Source organism: Mastigoproctus giganteus, chromosome 13 (genome assembly GCF_048544385.1).
Source record: "Mastigoproctus giganteus isolate SK-2022 chromosome 13, ASM4854438v1, whole genome shotgun sequence".
Lineage (NCBI taxonomy): Eukaryota > Metazoa > Arthropoda > Arachnida > Uropygi > Thelyphonidae > Mastigoproctus > Mastigoproctus giganteus.
This window is the reverse complement of record NC_143587.1, coordinates 113,581,534-113,599,541: the sequence shown is the minus strand read 5'-3', so window position 1 is coordinate 113,599,541 and position 18,008 is coordinate 113,581,534. Positions and strand designations below refer to the sequence as shown.

Genomic DNA, 18,008 nt, shown 5'->3' with positions numbered 1-18,008 from the left:
TTATCTACTGTGCTACCTTACTTTCTAGGTGATATGCCACTGAACATGTGCTTTACAATGTGGTTACACTGTGTACAATAAAGTTTTCTATGAAACTTAGTACTGACGTATTTTAGTGCTGTTGCACATCTCCAACTCCCTGGGATGTGGTTAGGCTGTAGTGGTCCTATAGCCAAATCAGTCAAATCTAAATCTTATTGGTTTATTTTCTCTAGGGCCATATGGAAGATTTAATTGTGTGGTTCCAAGCAGCCATTGTCACTATGGATGTCCATATGTTAGCACATGTACATCACTGTTTGGTTGCTTACTACAACCTTCATTGAAGGCATTTTGAACATCTGTCATTGAAACAAATGCTTCGTTTTAACCTGACTTCTCACCCATGTACACTTTTTCAGGTACTGTACAGCGTACAGTCACAGCATGAAGTGTAATTTGGTTTTCCATTATTCTGGATGTGTGGTACATTACAGATGGCAATTTCTCAATCCAGGTATGACAGCATAATTTTTTCATTATGAATATCTCATTATATAAGCATCAAATCAAAAAAAATTTCAGAACGTTTTGGTTTTTAGTAAATAGTCCAATAAAATAGTAAATAAATTCCAATAAAATATAAGGTGTGGCCTTTACCCCTGCAACATAAAATGCCTCATTTTAAAAAATGGTAAAGGCCACACCTTATATTTTATTGGAATTTATTTACCAATTGTCTATCATTTAATATTTCCACCGAATACCGATCATGTGCAAAAAGAAAAAAATTTATTTTCTACTTTTTAGTGTTTGTTTGTTTGTTATTTGGTTTTTAGGAGCATTAGCAACTAAGGCCATATTGCTCCGGGGATATGCGGTGGTCATTCCCTGACCTTTCCGCATCCTCTGTATTTGGTGGTCACGGGCTCAAACAAGAAGCATGTGCTACGCACTGCCACTCCTGCCCACCTGGCTATGGAGGGCTGTTTTTGCTACACTTTGGGATGCCACAACCACCACACAGGTTAAGAATATGTCCAGAGAACACCAATTTTTTTTTTTTTGGAGTGGAGTTTGTTTGTTTGTTTGGTTTTTTATTTAGGAGCATTAGCAACTAAGGCCATATTGCTCCGGGAATATGCGGTGGTCATTCCCTTGACCTTTCCGCATCCTCCGTATTTGGTGGTGACGGGCTCGAACCCCGGTCTAATCAAGAAGCGTGTGCTACGCACTGCTGCTCCTTCCCACCTGGCTACGGAGACGCCAAGGAGTGGAGTGGTGGAAAGCAAGATTTGTAATGGAGATTGACTCTATTGTCTGGTTTATTTTTTTAATAAATCGTAATCTATAGCTATTATCATAAATATAATGACTAGAATTAGAAGAGGTTTATGGTCTTACGAACATGTAAATTCATCTTTTTTGCTAATTATTAAGTATTATAGTTAAAGTAGTTAATGCGAAAAATGGAAACGTGATTTATAATTTAGATGTATTTAAAAATTTAACATAGTTGATATGATATACCTGATGTATTGTGATAATGGTTGGGTTTAGTTGAATTGTGTGAATATTCCTAGATTTGTATTGCATATATTTTCACAGTTTGAAAATGTAAAATAATAAATAAAAATAGAATATAAGGGAGAGTAATTCCCCCCCCCCTCTTTTCTAGAAACAAGATAGAATTGAAGAACTTAAAGGTAGCTTAGAAAAGCATAGATATCACATCAAGCAGCTTGAAACATTAATGAGAATGTTGGATAACTGTACTGTAGATGTAGATCAAATTAAGAAGATAAAGGAAGATGTAGAGTATTATATTGATTCTTCACAAGAACCTGACTTTGAAGAAAATGAATTTCTCTATGATGACCTGAACCTCGAGGATATGAAGGAGTATTTAGCCAAAACTAGAGCAACCAGTAAGTTTTTATGGTTAATTTACCATATTTTCTATAAGTTGTTTTTGTTAGTATTTTATTTTTTTTGTAAATGCAGTTGAGGTATGTTAAAAATGAGAATGGATATACAATATCACAACTATAGTGAAAAAATAATGAACATTTTGTTAGAAACAATGTGTATATTTTAACATAAAAAATGTAATGCTGTCAACACCATCAGCAACTTCATTTCACATGTAATCTGATTTGGTAGGTTTATTTACTAATATATATATATATATATATATATATATATATATATATATATATATATTATTATTATTATTATTTTAAGGATTCGGTACATTCTTCTATTAACATGTAAATTGAAAGAAAATTAATTTTATTGGTGATGGAGCTGCAATATATGCAGCTGTAATTACACCAGAATTATTAAATACAAACATGTAGAAAGTTATCAGACAATTAGAAATGGCTCCCTCTAATTGGAGAATCAGTATGATTCTTCTTGCTGACTGCGCATCAAAATTTGACCATTTTGCAAGAAGTACCTGTATTTAGAAACAAAAATTAAAAGCTTTTAAATTTGTTTGAGAGTGTAATGAATTTAAGGTCAACATAGTCTCAGTTAAAGCAAACTAAGTTTGCTACCAAATGTTTGATATCATATTGGTGATGTGGGGGGGGGGGGGGTGGAATTTTTACAAGTTGCTCTGTTATTGTACTATGATGAGGCTATGCAGCACCAAAACCATGGTCTGGAGACTAGCATACATTTTCAATAAATAACAATAACCTTCCTCTACGTAAGCAGGGCTTTTTATTCAAAGTGCATAATGCAATACCAGGACAAGCCATGGAGAAGTACCTTCACAATATGAAATCAGTGCATTTAATAGCAGACTTAGTTTACTCGATAAGTATGAGATGCAATAAAAGAGTTTCAGACCCACTTCATATCTTGAAATTGTAGCGAGTTGTGACTTGTTCAAACATTCAGTGACTCATCTAAACATAGTAATACATGAATCACCTGTTTATCTGCAGTCAGTTTGATTTTTGAAGACTTTTGGTGTTTAAAAGGTGCTCCCCCCCCACCAAAGTTATCTTTGCCCTGCTAGAGAATTATCTAAAAACGGAAGTTGAATGAATATAAATGGATCTGTGATTTTGAAGTTGGACAGTAAAAGGTTGCTGACTGGTTGCAGCACATGTTCGGACTGCTTTGAAAAAGAGAGCAGGAATTATGGAAGCCAATTCAGAAGAACAGTGCCCATGGAAATATCTATAGAAAAGGCATGCAGCAGAAACAGAATGTCTATGAGACAGAGAGTGGAGAGACTTTGTTAGAGATGAGTCATTAATTAACCTAACTGCCCTCTTTTGAATGGAGTCTAGAAGCCTGAGAGAGGTTTGGAGGCATCGCTCCAGATGTGGGAACAATATTCCATAGTAGGGCAGACTTGTGATTTGTACAGAGTAAACAGCTGTTTGGGAACAACAGTAATGCCGAGGGCAAAAAAAAAAAAAAAACAGTTTTTTTTTTAATGCAGAGGAAGCAATATTTGGCAATGTGCTTATGCCAAGAGAGATTAGAAGTCAGGGTAATCCACAATAGAGATATATGATCTTTCCTAGAAACTGGAGTATCATCGAAGATAAGCATAGGAGCAGAAGAATCCTTTTTGTGAGATATAAGACAGGACTGAGTTTCAGAAGGATTGAAATCAACTAAGTTATCTTTGCCCTGCTAGAGAATTATCTGGAGTTCAGAATTTAAGGAACTGGTAGTAGATATTCAAGAAGTTTAAGCTGTTTGAGCAGGACAAGGCTTCTTAAACTGGAGGGTGGGATGTAATGTAATGCGCTATCATCAGCAAAATAATGGATAAAATTTCCAGTCAATGGGAGAAAGAACTGAACCTTGGGAAACACTAGCATTAGTGTAGAAATTAGAAGACAGAGAGCCATCTACCATCACCGCAGTGAGAAAACTGGATAAACAATTAAAAAAAAAAAAAAAAAAAAAAACAGTTGTGAAACCATAAGGTGGAAGCCTATTAAAGACCTTTATGCCAAACATTGTCAAAAGCCAAGAGCAACTTCATGAGTTTCACCAAACTTTTCCATTGAATTTGTCCATAGATAGGTAACATAAGCTAGAATATCACCAGTGGACCGACACTGAGGGAATCAATACTGATGATCATTGATCGGATAGGTTTCTAGATAGTTTTAAGAGTTGGCAATTAATTGATTTTTCCATTACTTTAGAAAGAGTAGAAGTAATTGCAATGGGACGATAATTGGATAGAAGGGATTTTTCGCCTTTTTTAGGAACTGGTTGGATATGAGAAAATTTCCAAGCAGAAGGAACATCACCACCACCCTTCCCATTTCACCCAAATGATTGTCTAGTTCAGCCTTAAATTTATTTAAGCTGTCAGCTTCCACAACAACAGATGGAAGTCTACTCCAGCAACCAACTACCCGCTGGCTAAAGGCAAACTTATGCACATCTATTCTACAATTATCTTTCCTCAATTTGAATCTATGCCCCCTCAGGTTCTTAATCTGAGCAAGCAGAAGTATCCCATCAGCATTGAGCCTGTTCAAACCATTGAAGGCCTTATACACCTCGCAGATGCCTAGTCTCCAGATGCTGCAACTTTCAGAATTTAAGCCTTTCTTCGTAAACACACCCGTTTGTTCCTCTCACCAATCTTGTTGCTCTTGATCTTGAGTACTGTATACAGTACTCAAGGTGTGGCCTGGCCATTGCCTTATACAAAGGGATAATCACCTCCTTGTCTTTGCTAGCAAAATTCCTATATATCATTGACAAAACATCATGAGCTGCTCTGGCAGCCCCATCTGCACTGCTCACAGAACTTCATATCTGACTGCACAATTACTCCCAGGTCTTTCATTTTCTACCACCTCAAGTGAAGTATCACACAGTTGGTACGTTTCTCTGGGATTACTTCTACCCATATGGAGTACTTTGCATTTGTCAATCTTAAACTTCATTTGCTGCTTCTCAGCCCATCTGCCTAACTTTTCTAGATCCTGTTGCAGTAGCATACTGTCTTTACTGTCATTAACAACCCTGACAACCTTTGTATCATCTGCAAACTTGGACATTAAGCCTGATATACCTTCATTGATATCATTGATAAATACACAAAACAACAATGCCTCCAGCACCGAACCCTGGTGGGATTCCACTAATAATATTAGTCCACATAGAGCAGTGTCAATTTATTACCACTCTCTGCCATCTCCCACTTAACCATCCCTTTATCCATTGCAGTAACTTGCCCTTAATGCCATACTGCTTCAGTTTGTACAGCAGTCTTTCATGTGCAACAATATCAAAAGCTTTCCAAATATATGATATCAAAATTATTTTTTGTATCCTGGTCCTGTGTTACCACATCGCAGTATCCAATCAAATTGGTCAGATAAGATCTCCCCTTTACAAACCCATGCTGTGTCTGAACTATTACTGATGTCTTGTCTAGGTGATCCTATATCACCTCCTTAACCAGTGACTCCATTATTTTCCCTGGAACAGAAGTTAAACAGGTCTATAATTATATGTATCCTTTAATAATTATCCTTTGAACCCCCTTTGTGAATTGGGGATACATTTAGACATCTCCAGTCCGTGGGGACCTCCCCTGACTCTAAGGATGCTCTCATAATTATGGCTAAGGGTTTGCTTAAGTCCCTTGCTGCCTCCTTCATTATAACTGGATAGATAGATAGATTCCATCTGCCCCAGGTGCCTTTTTTATGTTTAACTTCAACAATTTCTACTCCACTTTGCTCTAAGTTAATACAAAATCACTTATCTCCCAGTTAGTTTGATAAACTTCTCGCATTCCCCCTCCTTGAATAACTCCTCATGTGTGATTGTAGATGTAAAATACTCGTTAAGTGGACTAATGATTCACCCTCTTCCTTATAAAGTTTGCTAAAGAACTCTGCTGTTTTTCTTTTCATCCTTTGCCAAAGATTTCTCGCGATCTACCTTCGCCTGCCTAACCTCCTTTGTGACTTGATTACAGACTAGCTATATCTGCCGTAGGCTTCTGTGTCTTCTGATATTTTATATGCGTCCCATGTATTTTTCTTTTCTGCCATGAGCATCATTAATTCATCTGACATCCATTTAGGCCTGAACCTTGTACAGTATTTCTTAGTTAGTATGAAAAGTCTAGTAGTCTCCAAGATTAAGTCCCCGAAGCTTTCCCATTTAGAATCCCCCATTAGTAACATCATCAGTAGATCGCACTGTATAGAATTTAAAAACTGTCTGAGACCACTGTAGTCACCTTTACGAAAACAAAAACCCTTCCCTTTACCCGTGATGGTAGTTACATCTTTAAGTAAAGTTTGACAGGAGGCAGGTACAGAGATGGGCAGAAGTTTCGGCCAGTAGCTTTGGCAAACAACCAGAATGGTCGGCTGCCATTTGGATGAGAAGCAAGTTTTCTACTTTTTGCCTGTTTAAATCTAGTTTGGACTTATTAATAATTGCTTTACAATTGTTCAGAGCTTTATGTAGGCAGGAAATGAAACTAAAGAATTGGAAACAAGCCAATTATGATATGCAACATTCTTCTCTAAACAGCCTCAGCACATTTATTGGAAAACAAATTTTTAGATAAAAAACGAGATTTTAAGGTGGAGTGTGGAATAAAGGATTCCATCCTTACAAGAATAATTTCACCAACATGATCTGAGCAAATGTTTTCATCAGAATTTTTGAAACAGTAACCCGACCAAGGGAAAGAAATCTTGCAGATTATCCTGTTTTGTATTCTTGTAATGCCAGACAAAATGAGGTTGGGAATGGCCATGAGAGAAAGGCCCCATTGGAGAAGAGACCATCACCAAGTTGTGATCTGAGGTGCCTAGAGGGCCACTCACCTTGACCGTGTACTTAGGAGGGTTGTTTGTGAGAAAAGGATCAAGCGTGTTGGCTGTGTGGTTAGGATTGTCTGGTATTCTTGTAGGTAAACAATCTGTGCAAGGTCATTAGCAATTGCAAAAGCCTCAGCATCCTGATCAGCTGGGTCTGTGTGACTAGAAAACAGAAGCCAGCTGGAGTTGTTAACATTAGAATCACCAAGAAAAATTACCTCACTGTTAGGAAAGTTGGACTGGAGAAAGTCAAGTTGCACAGAGAGGAAATCAAAGAGTTCCAAGTGATTAGTGGAGTTGGGGGAACGGTAGAGACAACAGATGAATTTTCCAGAATGAGGTAGAGAGATTTTAAGCCAGAGAAGGTCGAAAAGAGGAGATTCCAAGTTACAAAGTCTCTGACGGGGAATATTGGAATATGCACAAGTACCACATTTTGAAGCGAAAGGAATCACACAGCGAATAATTCAAATAACTGAGATGAGCAGTGGTTGAATCAACCAATAACTGAGATTCCGTCAGAAAAAGTACATGGGGTTTGGCAGCATGTAAGTGGAAATGGACATCATTGAGATTCGAACTGAGACCACATATATTTGTGAAATGAACAAGGAAGTGGTTGGGAGGTTTAGATCTTTTCGCAGATAAATTTGCTCTATTAGTGTGAGATTTCGTGGTGTATTCAGTAGTAAGAAAAAGTGGGGTGAATATGCTGTATGAAGTAATGAAATTTTTGGGTATGGTGAGCAAGAATATACCCAGAATATATCCTGCAAGAATATACCCAGGTCCTTCGACAATGCCCCCCCCCCCCCCATACACAGTACTTGGATTCACACAAGTCACTATATGGCAGTGTAAAGGTAGTGAGATTGTACATTAGCTGATCTGGAAACCTCCTAGAGAGTTACCAATAGCTTCGGTCCAATGTACTAACAAGCGGGCAGCCTGCAAACTTGTTTTAGAGCTCTATCCTCAAAATGTAAGGAAGATTGGATCTTGCCATGATGTCCATCATAAACTCAAAAAACATCACTAGTACTGAATGATGGAAGAGATTGGTCATCTTGTTGATCAGATCAGTAGTGATCAATGTTTAACCATCCTTGAAGATGCTAATAAAAATTGGTGTTTTTTATGGGACATGTTTTCAGTCAAGTTTTGCCTCACATCCTTGTGGTGATCACTGGAGCTTTGCTGTGGAGACTAAACATGGGTTCCACCACTTCAGACCTGCAATAAGCAAAGTGGTGGTATTGCACCGGTTGATAAGAGTCATCTACCACCTAATATTGCCTGGTAACATGGGGGGGTGACATTCCTCAATGTGGTGTGAGTGCTACACCCACCCCTGCTTATGTTGGTTTGCACGTGTGTGGTCACCCACAGTGTGCTGGGTGCTGCATTTCGGGACTTGCACATGGGGGTTATACACAGGGTGACTAACAGTCACTCTGGGTATAACCCCCATCGTGAAGATACAAGCAAAGGATTTGGCTGTCATAGACTGACCAGACACATTGCAGAAGTTAGGTCCACTTGACTTGAGTGTTACCTGAATATCAGTTCCATCAGCATTTTAGATTCCCAGGTAGCAAGCATGGCTTGACATATCTTAGAGAATGTCTGCGACTCCCTCAAGGACCGGCGCCTCCGTAGCCAGGTGGGCAGGAACAGCAGTGCATAGCATACGCTTCTTGATTAGACCGGGGTCCGAGCCCATGAGCCACCAAATGCGGAGGATGCAGAAAGGTCAGGGAATGACCACCGCATATCCCCGGAGCAATATGGCTGTAGTTGCTAATGCTCCTAAAAACCAAATAAGAACAACAACCCTCAAGGACCAACATTGCTGCTTGTCCATTGAAGATGATCTGCACTTTGCAGCTTCAAAAACCGGTGGTTCAGTTGGTCATGTTCATCACCAGATTAGTAGTGATCAGTGTTTAACTATCCTTGAAGATGCAAATAAAAATTGGTATTCTTATGGGACATGTTTTCAGTCAAGTTTTGCCTCACATCCTTTTGGTGATCACAGAGAGCTCAGCATATCAGGATCTTCCTCAACAAGTTGTGTTGTGTTTTATTTTATTTATTTATTATTATTTATTATTATTTTTTTAAATAATGCAATTGGGGACAAAAGTCACTCATGTCTGCTATGCTATTTGCCTGTGCAAACTTTGGGAACAACAGCACTTATGTGCATTTTGTAAGATATCTTCTTCAATGTGCCGCTACTGACCTTCACTTTGTTTATTCCATCATTACTGGTGACAAATTGTAGATGTATGGCTCTGTTCAGGAAACAAAGGCCCAGTTGTCCTGATAACGACTCCGTCTTCTCCATGGTACAAACAAAGCCTGGACAATCTTGATGAAATGTGACGATTGTGCATATTGTATTTTTTGACTGACAGAGCATTGTTCATTATAAATTTGTTGTGCATGGTCAGTAAACTTGGACTACTACAAAACAGTTCTACAGCAGTTGTGCATTGCTATTCAGAAAAATAGCTACAAAAAGCAGCCTTTGGGAAGTGGGATTTGTTTCATGATAACATCCCTTCACACTCAGCACTTTCCATTCAAGAATTTCCTGTGAAGCACTCCACCACCAGTAAAAGGAAGGCTGTGTGGAAACTTGCATCCTATGGTATGTATTCATGGGGTCCCTATTCCGTATGTTAAGAAGATTAAATACCTTGAGGTTATATTTGACGAATATATGACAGATCAGAAGTTTGTGTTATTACTAAGGTAGCAAGAAGTGTAATTAAGCTTTGTGTATTATATCTGATAAGGAACCAGTTTATTTTACTATTGCAAGATGGGCTGTTGAATATAATATTAAAAGAGATTGAAGGATTAGGTTTCTGGGTATAGATGCTTGCCCAGAAGATATCATTGAATATGCTCCTCGTATGTAAGAAATAAACTACTGAGGTTTATAGCAGAATATCTGATATACACTGAAAGAACAGAATTCATGGGATACCTGGTTCCTGGGCAACACGATACTGTCACCCCTCTCGCCAGTGGATGAATCCACCTCTCGGCTGGTATATAGGTACACTGCATTCACGTAGATGGTAATGCGATATCAGTATGGGTAAACATTGTAAGTTAACTGACTTGGAAAGAGGGATGATAATGTGTGCCCGATGCATGTCACTCTATCGCGGAAGTGGTTCAGAAATTGCACTATCCCCGTTTGACAGTATCAAGAATGAATCGGGAATAACATCTCATCATGGACAGAGAAAGGTGGTGGATGAACATAGCCTTTGATATGTCTCACATTGTTTCAGCCAACCGGAGAGCAATGGTGGCACAAATCACCTTTGGCTTCAACGAGGGAAGTGCCAGAAATGTCTCCACCAAGGCGATCATTAGCCGCAATAGGTTGTGTGAGCCACCAACTCACCAGAGTCCCATTGCTAACACCACAACACAGGACTCTACACCTCAACTGGGCAAAAGAACATTGGCACTGGATATTGAATGATTGGAGATGGGTCTCCTGGTCCAATGAGTCCTGTTGCCAGTTATTTTGAGCAGACAGGAGAATGCGTATCTGGCGGAAACCGCACGAAGCTATGCACCCATCATGTCAACAAGGAACTGTTCAGGCAGGTGGATCATCGGTAATGGTCTAGGACGTGTTCAACTGGTACATATATATGCATCTCTGAACGGTCTTACGTGTCCATCCTTGCACAACTATCTGCATCCCTTCATGGTCATTGTGCATCCACAGAGCCATGGTGACTAGAACATGGTTTGAAGATCATTCCTCAGATTTTACCACCATGGAATGGCCTCCCCATTCACCGGACATGAACCCTATGGAGCAAATTTGTGATGCTATAGAAAGGTCCATTTGAGCTTTGGTTCCTCCACCCAGGAATGCAACGGAATAATGGACACTGGTGCAGCAAGCATGGATGGAAATACTTTTTGTGGAGTGCTTTTGTGAACTAGTGGACTTGATGTCTCGCTGTGTGACTGCCCTTATACAGGCAAAAGGTGAGCCTACTCGTTACTTGGTAGGTATCCCATGATTTCTGTCCACTCAGTGTATACTGGTTAGTAAAGGCAGAGTACTCATTCCTTCCTTCCTGAGGTTAGATATGTTAACAATAAGATTAACCTTGATGATTTTGATGCTCCTGTCACAGGTTTTATAGCTGGGCATGGCCTGGTTAGGCATAAATTGTCTAATTTGGGTTAAGAAGTCTCCATTATATGTATGTGGAATACGGAAGGAATCTTAGCACAACTTGAAAGAATATGTCCAATACAAAGATATTAGATCAATTATGAAGCCATCTTGGATCTAAACTTTTCTGGTACAAGTTATTATTGTGTTAGACCCTGAGAAATTGATAACTTTTCATTTACTGGTGAATGATAAAGATGAGAGGATGGTCACAGAATAGATAGTATAGTCATATCTCCTCACTGTGTAGGATGGTAACTGCAGATAATATATCTGAACTAAATTGGCTAGATGAGTAATTTTAGACTTTTATTTTCCTTTCTTTCATTTTTGTTTTGTTAGTAACATTATTTTATATCATTTGTTTAAAGTCAGATTGAGTAGGCATATATATATCCAATATTTTAAATTAAATAAAATAAAACATAAGCCAGCATATGGCAAAAACTGTAGAGCAAAAATTAACATTTCGTTCTACAAAACTGTAGAACGAAAAACAAGAATCTTGTTTTTCGTTCGTTTGTTTATTTGGGTTATTTTTATGTTAATTTTTGCTCTACAGTTTTTGCCATACTGCTGGCTTATGTTTTATTTTTTTTAATTTAAAATGTTGGATGTATTTCAGCTTCATATGGAGGAATTGCATGTTGCTGCCTCTAATGAATGCTTAATTATTTAATTATTTATTTTCACTTTATTATAATTTAACTTATTTTAATATAATTCAATGATAGTGTGTCTATATATATATATATATATATATATAGAGAGAGTTTAATTTTCTAACTTTGTTTAATATTGTGAACGAGACAGCTCTGGTAACAATTGACCACAAAGGTAAAATGAAGCACTTCTGCACTGTGGTCTTCCATCTGCCAAAATTACTGGATTTAGCTTGGTGTTCCCTCCCCTCCCTAGCTTAAAGCCCATGTGAAAGGTTACAACATTTACAACTGAGGAAATTATTCTTTTAAAACCAACACAGGAATGCTTGCAGATGTTGCAGGAGAATTGATACCAGTGTATACACTGTCGAGGAGACTACTTCAGTGGAAATCCATTTTAAACAGCCAGTTTCATTATTTTCCAAATATTAGTTATCCAAAATTTTTGATTATTCAAAATTTTTTTTTTTTTTTTTTTTACAATTTCTATCTCGTTAACAGCTCACAAATTATGGATAATTCCTTCACTACATTGTCAGCATCATTCACTTAGATTATTTCTACTCATTAATGCTGACCGATGCTGAAGTTGCACTGTAGGAAATGACACATTTTAAATAAATGGCAAAATGCTCCATTGGAGCAGTGTTATTCATTTAAAGCATGCACTGCACTACCAAGGTAATATGCGAAGTTTGTCCAAATATGAAATTAATGCTCTTGGTAGCAAAATTAGTCTCCTCAATGCTACCTACAAACTCTACTTGTACAGCCCTTCTCCTAGGATATTTCTGGACCATTGATTAAAAAGCAGGCTTTCAGTGTAGCACAAATGTTAAGTATGTATTTCAGAAATGTATATGGAACAATTGGCAAAGTAATTACTAGTGTCACCTTCCCAAAAAAGAGGGGTTAGGTAGAATGGGGACAAAGTCCCTATAAGTGCTAGGCATAATTGGCCAGAAATATTTCTTTCTGCGAGCTGTGCACCATTTCATGCTGACCGGGCTAGCCGAGTGGGTAAAGTACCTACCCGGCAACCCAAAGGTCGCAGGTTCGATTCCCGCCTCGGGCTTGGATCAAAGTACTGCAAAAACCTTGGGAGGTGCAATATGGCCACAGAAGCCGATGCCAACAACTACCAAATCAATCAATCAATCAGCAACATTTCATTTTGCATTATCTTGATGCACTGTTATTAGGATTCCTTTCTGGCATGTCCTCTTACCCTTTAACCTGTCTGCTAGCATGCATCTTTTCAAAATACATACTTTGGGTTAAAAGTAACCACCGTGTCTAGCATGAGGAATGGTTTTTTTTTTTTTTTTTTAATATCATATTCTTGACTACAGTAGTTTTTCCTTTTGAAATTATCTTGTGACTTAGTATCATGCTGAATGATTTGTATTTCAGTATTTATAAATTTGTAATGTAGCAGCATGTTAGGATGTTTCATTTTATTTTTGTTCTTTATGGATAGCTGTTTTATGCTTACCTTAAATATAAATTATTGTATACAGGGCGATTTGTGAAGATATGACATAACTCCAGAAGCCGATTTCTGAGGCAGTTTTGAGTTAAAAAGTGCATATAAATATGGTTTATAACGATTATAGAAATGTGGCTATTAAAGCAGTTATCAGTGATATAAAATACAAAAATAACAGTAGACACGTAAGCATAACTGAAAGCATTGATTTTATTTTTATTTAGGAAACCTATCCATGTTTACAGATAAATATGTGTGTGTGTAGTTAGAGAAGGTTCTCAAAAACACAACTTTCCACTTCAGTGCATTTTGCTGCTATGTGTGAATTGTGCACACTGCTTGCCTATGCTCATCATGGCTGTCTTTTATGTGGGTCACAGCATTCAATATGCAGTCAAGTAATGCATCTCATGGTATATAAGATCTTCCAACCACCTCATCAGGCAGAAATCTAAAGGGTCCAGTGATCAATTTTGTGGACCATTGCAACCAATTCATTGTCCATGAAACTGGTCATTGAGGTGAGTAACCACTGTGCAGGAACAATGAGGAGCTCTGTCATGTTGGAAGTATACTTTATGTGTAGCCAAAGGCACATCTTCTAACAGTTGGCAAATCATTTTGCAGAAATAGTAGATAGACCTGTTTGGTAAGACAACCCTCAAAAATAAATGGACTAATGAGCTGAGCATGGAGGATTCCATACCATACATTAACATTGAACTGGTGTGGAAAATTATCTCCACAGTAGTATAGAGATTCATTTCCAACTAAACACGGGAATTTTGTGTGTTGTTGATGCCATCTCAGTGAATGGAGCTTCAACCCTGAATAAGGTGTAATGATGCAAGTGACAATTGTCATTCAGCCAATTACCAAATTCCAGCTGTTGAGCAGGATCTCCAGGTTTGAACTATTGCACATGGAACAAACACTTACTTTCTCTATACAGAATTCTCCATACTCTAACCTAACATAACCTAACCTTAATTGGGAAACTGAGACGTCAATATCCTTCATATGTATGACTAGTATAAGGACTACACTCTACTGGCTGAACGATATTCTTTGCTCAGTCACATTTTGTCAAACTGCACACTCATTTGGGATGTGAACATTGGGTATTGAGCCAGTATATTACAATATTTGGAAAACTCGGCTAATAACCTGTTCATTCAGAACTCTGCAGTTCAGAAAGCATCACTTGTATTCAACAACAGCTGCAACAGCATTTTATTATACTTATAATAAATAATTATATTCACAATTGCAGTAGCATAGTATTAAAAAATAAAATAAAACTTTCACAACGTCTCCAGCTGTTATGCAGTAACACATCACTAATTCAGGCTGCCTTTACAGCAGGCCCCCGTTATAACGCGGTTCGCTTTACGCTGATTCGCTATAACGCTGTTCTTATATTATAACCCGTATCTGACTATAACGCTGTCACAGATCGCTATAACGCTCTTTTACAGATTGAATTTTTGGTATATTTAAACAAAATCGTTTCATTTGTTGGAGTCGATAGCTTGAAAATGAATAGCAAAACAGCATTAAAACGTTTTCCACGTCGACATGAGAAATTTTCCCACGCTCAGTGAAATTTTCTCGCGCGCTAATTTAATTGCAGTACAGTGACTTGTTACGTAGTTCCGAGATCAACATTTTAAAAAATGATCAAATATATTGCTTGTAATATTTGCGTTGTATGCATTTATCCGAAGTCTACTTCGGATAAATGCATCATTCAGTATCGTATTAGACATCGTGCGAAACGGACAGTTTACTTGAACATTGTATCGTAATTAATGCAATCAACGCAGTTACATTTTCGAAGAGTTAATAATGGCCGATAAGAATGAAAAAGCAACAACATCTGAGCGCAATACGAAGACTATAAATGTAAGGAAAAAGACTGAATTTGAAAATTAAATTAGACGTTTTGAAACGAATCGATTCGGGTCAAAGACAAGCGAATGTGTGTGCCATAATTTAGGACTTGAAAGTTTAACTGTAAGAACAATTATAAAAAAAAAAATAAAGAATTAATTTTAGCAGCAGGAAAGATAACTGTTCCACTGCAAGCAACTAGGGCTAGGCCGGCTATTAGGATTGAAATGGAAAGACTTTAACTAATTTTATTGAAGATAATATCCAATGCAGAATTCGGTTAATATTATTAAGAGAGAGAGAGAGAGAGAGAGAGAGAGAGAGAGATTAGCCAATATAATGATCTGAAGAAAACTTGCCTAAAAAAAAAAAAAAAAAAAAATGTGGAACCATTTAAAACTAGTAGGGGCTGGTTGAATAGATTTAAAATCCAGGGAGAAGCCGCAAGTGCAGATTAAGGAGCCGAAACTTTCAAAAAAGAACTTGTTAAAATTATTGAAGAGGGGTATTATGTATTATACTTCTCAACAAAGTTTTTAACATAGATGAAGCAGGACTTTTGTGGAAACGAATGCCTAAAAGAAGTTTCATATTGAAAGAAAAAAAAAAAAAAAAACATGCCAGGTTTCAAAGCGGCGAAGGATTGGTTGACTTTATTGTTGGGTGGTAACGCTGCGGGGGATTTAAAATTAATACCCCTTTTAGTTTATTTGGAAGAGGGCCAAAGTTCAACCCAAAATCGACACATTTTTCTTGATTAAATTCATCAATTAAATTAAATCAATTTAGATCAATTAAATTCATGATTTTAATTGGAATTTTATTTTTAAATTTGATACGTAAATAGTTACTACATAATTATATACGTATGTAATGCAGAATATTTTATATGTACAAATATTTGAATATTAAATATTTTGACCGACATTTGTGCATATTTTCACTACCGTTTATTATTGATTAGGAAATATCCTATGGCACCGACCGCAACTCACAAATACATATGTTACCTTATGGGAATGTGGCACTCGCTTAGCGCGGATTCACTTAGCACTCTGTTTTTACGGAACCAATTATCAGCGTTAAGCGGGGGTCACCTGTATATGTATTTTATTTATGCAGAATAGAGAATTTTCCTAAACAAGAATTTTTAATGAGAGAATTAAATGAGAATTAATAATGAGAAAATATTTTCTGAATGTTTTTGCATCACTTTGTAAAAGAAATAAAACCATTCAAAAGGAAAACTTAAATGCAAATGAAAACATGGCAGTGTTACTGTTGGATGACGCACCTCTGCAACCTTCATACAGTATGTGGGTCATGGAGTTCACATATGAGTATGGAATCATACTCAAATGTGAAAGTTTATATTGAATATGTTGTTGTGAAGTGATAATTGACGAAAAAGAATAAATTAAAGAAGGAAGAAGTTAAATTACATTAAGGCAGCATCTGTCTAAATAGTCTTTATTAGCAGCATTTTGTAAAGGATTGCACCTTTTTAACAACATATGAAAGCACTGGTTTCTTTTCTTTTTCTTTTTTTTTTTTTTTATGTTGTTAATTGCAAATATTGTTGAAAGTAAAAATCAACATTCTGTAAAAGTTTGGCTGTAGCTTTCTATTGCAAGGTTCGCCATTAAAATTGGTAGCTACTCTTATTTTTGTAAGCTCGTAGTATAGCACATTTAATTTTTCCAAAACCTAATATGAGAATAAAGCTTTATGTATTGCAATTAATGCACTTAAGTTATTTTGGGGAAATATAGCGCTGTTCTGGAGAGGTTGGTAGAAGATAATAAATTTTATAGTATAATTTTGAACTGTGCTGTACAGAGGGACAGCTTTTTATACAAGCATTCACCAAGAAAATGCCACCTGCCATTAACAGTTGAATATAAACATCAGCTTAGTTTTTTCCGATTGTTTACACGATGTATAAATAGATGGAAGTACAAAAATTAAGCCAGTACGGTGGGAAAATATGTTCTGTAATTAGAAACTGCAATGGTTGTTGTGGTTCTGCAACATCCGACTCATAGAGGACTGGGGGAGGGCAAGGGGAACACTTCTGCCTGTCGTTAACAATTGATTATAAAATTGTTTATGTGTAATGTAAATAGATGGCAGTATAATTGAGCCAATACAGCAGGCAAGCAAACTCCATAATTGGAAACACTGATGGGCACAGTAGTTGCAGCATTGGATTAGAATTGGAATTTTATGATGTTGTGGTGTGATTGCAGAGCTGAGAGTGATGAGAAGAATGCGAAAATTTCCAGAAAGCTCTGTTTTTACCTAATAAAGAAAAAAAAAGGCCACTCTTGTAACTATGAATAAGATTTATTTTTAAACTAGTTACAACATTAATATTATAGTGGCAGATCAGGCAAGGAAGCAAACTTATAAAACCTGCACCTATCCACCTCTTCTATATATCCCTTCTAACAATATGTCTAATCTTTCTGTAATTAAACTACCCACTTCCTCCACACCAAGTGAAAGTTTTCTTCCAGCAATCAATTACTTTCTGACTGAAAGCAGATTTCCACTTATCTATCCTGAAATCATCCTTTTCCATTTTATATCCCCTTATGTGTGTTGTCCAGGCAAGAGTAAGGATGCTATCAGCATTTAGTTTACTTAATCCATTTAAATCATTAAACACTTCAAGCACTGCTGCAGAACTGAAATCTTTCTTGGTAAGAGTACCCTTTTATATCCCTGACTAATCTAATGGTGAGAGGAAAAAATAATTCATTTAGAAACATTCATATGTGGCACTGTTATAAGCCTCTGAGGAGTATTTAGGAAAAGCAGTGCCTGTAACTGAAAATTAGCACTTTATTATGAAATTAAAAATGGGAAGAAAAAAAAAATCTGCCTTTACTATTATAATATTTTAATGTTATACA

General features: G+C 36.9%; 1 protein-coding gene across 2 annotated transcripts in view; it reads left to right on the top strand.

Annotated features, from left to right (window-relative positions):
- LOC150076374 (CCR4-NOT transcription complex subunit 3-like) overlaps window positions 1-18,008 on the top strand; it is a 370,933-nt gene that overhangs the window by 197,496 nt on the left and 155,429 nt on the right. For both annotated transcript variants that reach the window (XM_090387831.1, XM_090387830.1), the window contains exon 7: window positions 1,658-1,907. In XM_090387831.1, coding sequence (XP_090243957.1) covers window positions 1,658-1,907 — 250 coding nt within the window. The remainder of the gene's footprint in view (window positions 1-1,657; window positions 1,908-18,008) is intronic.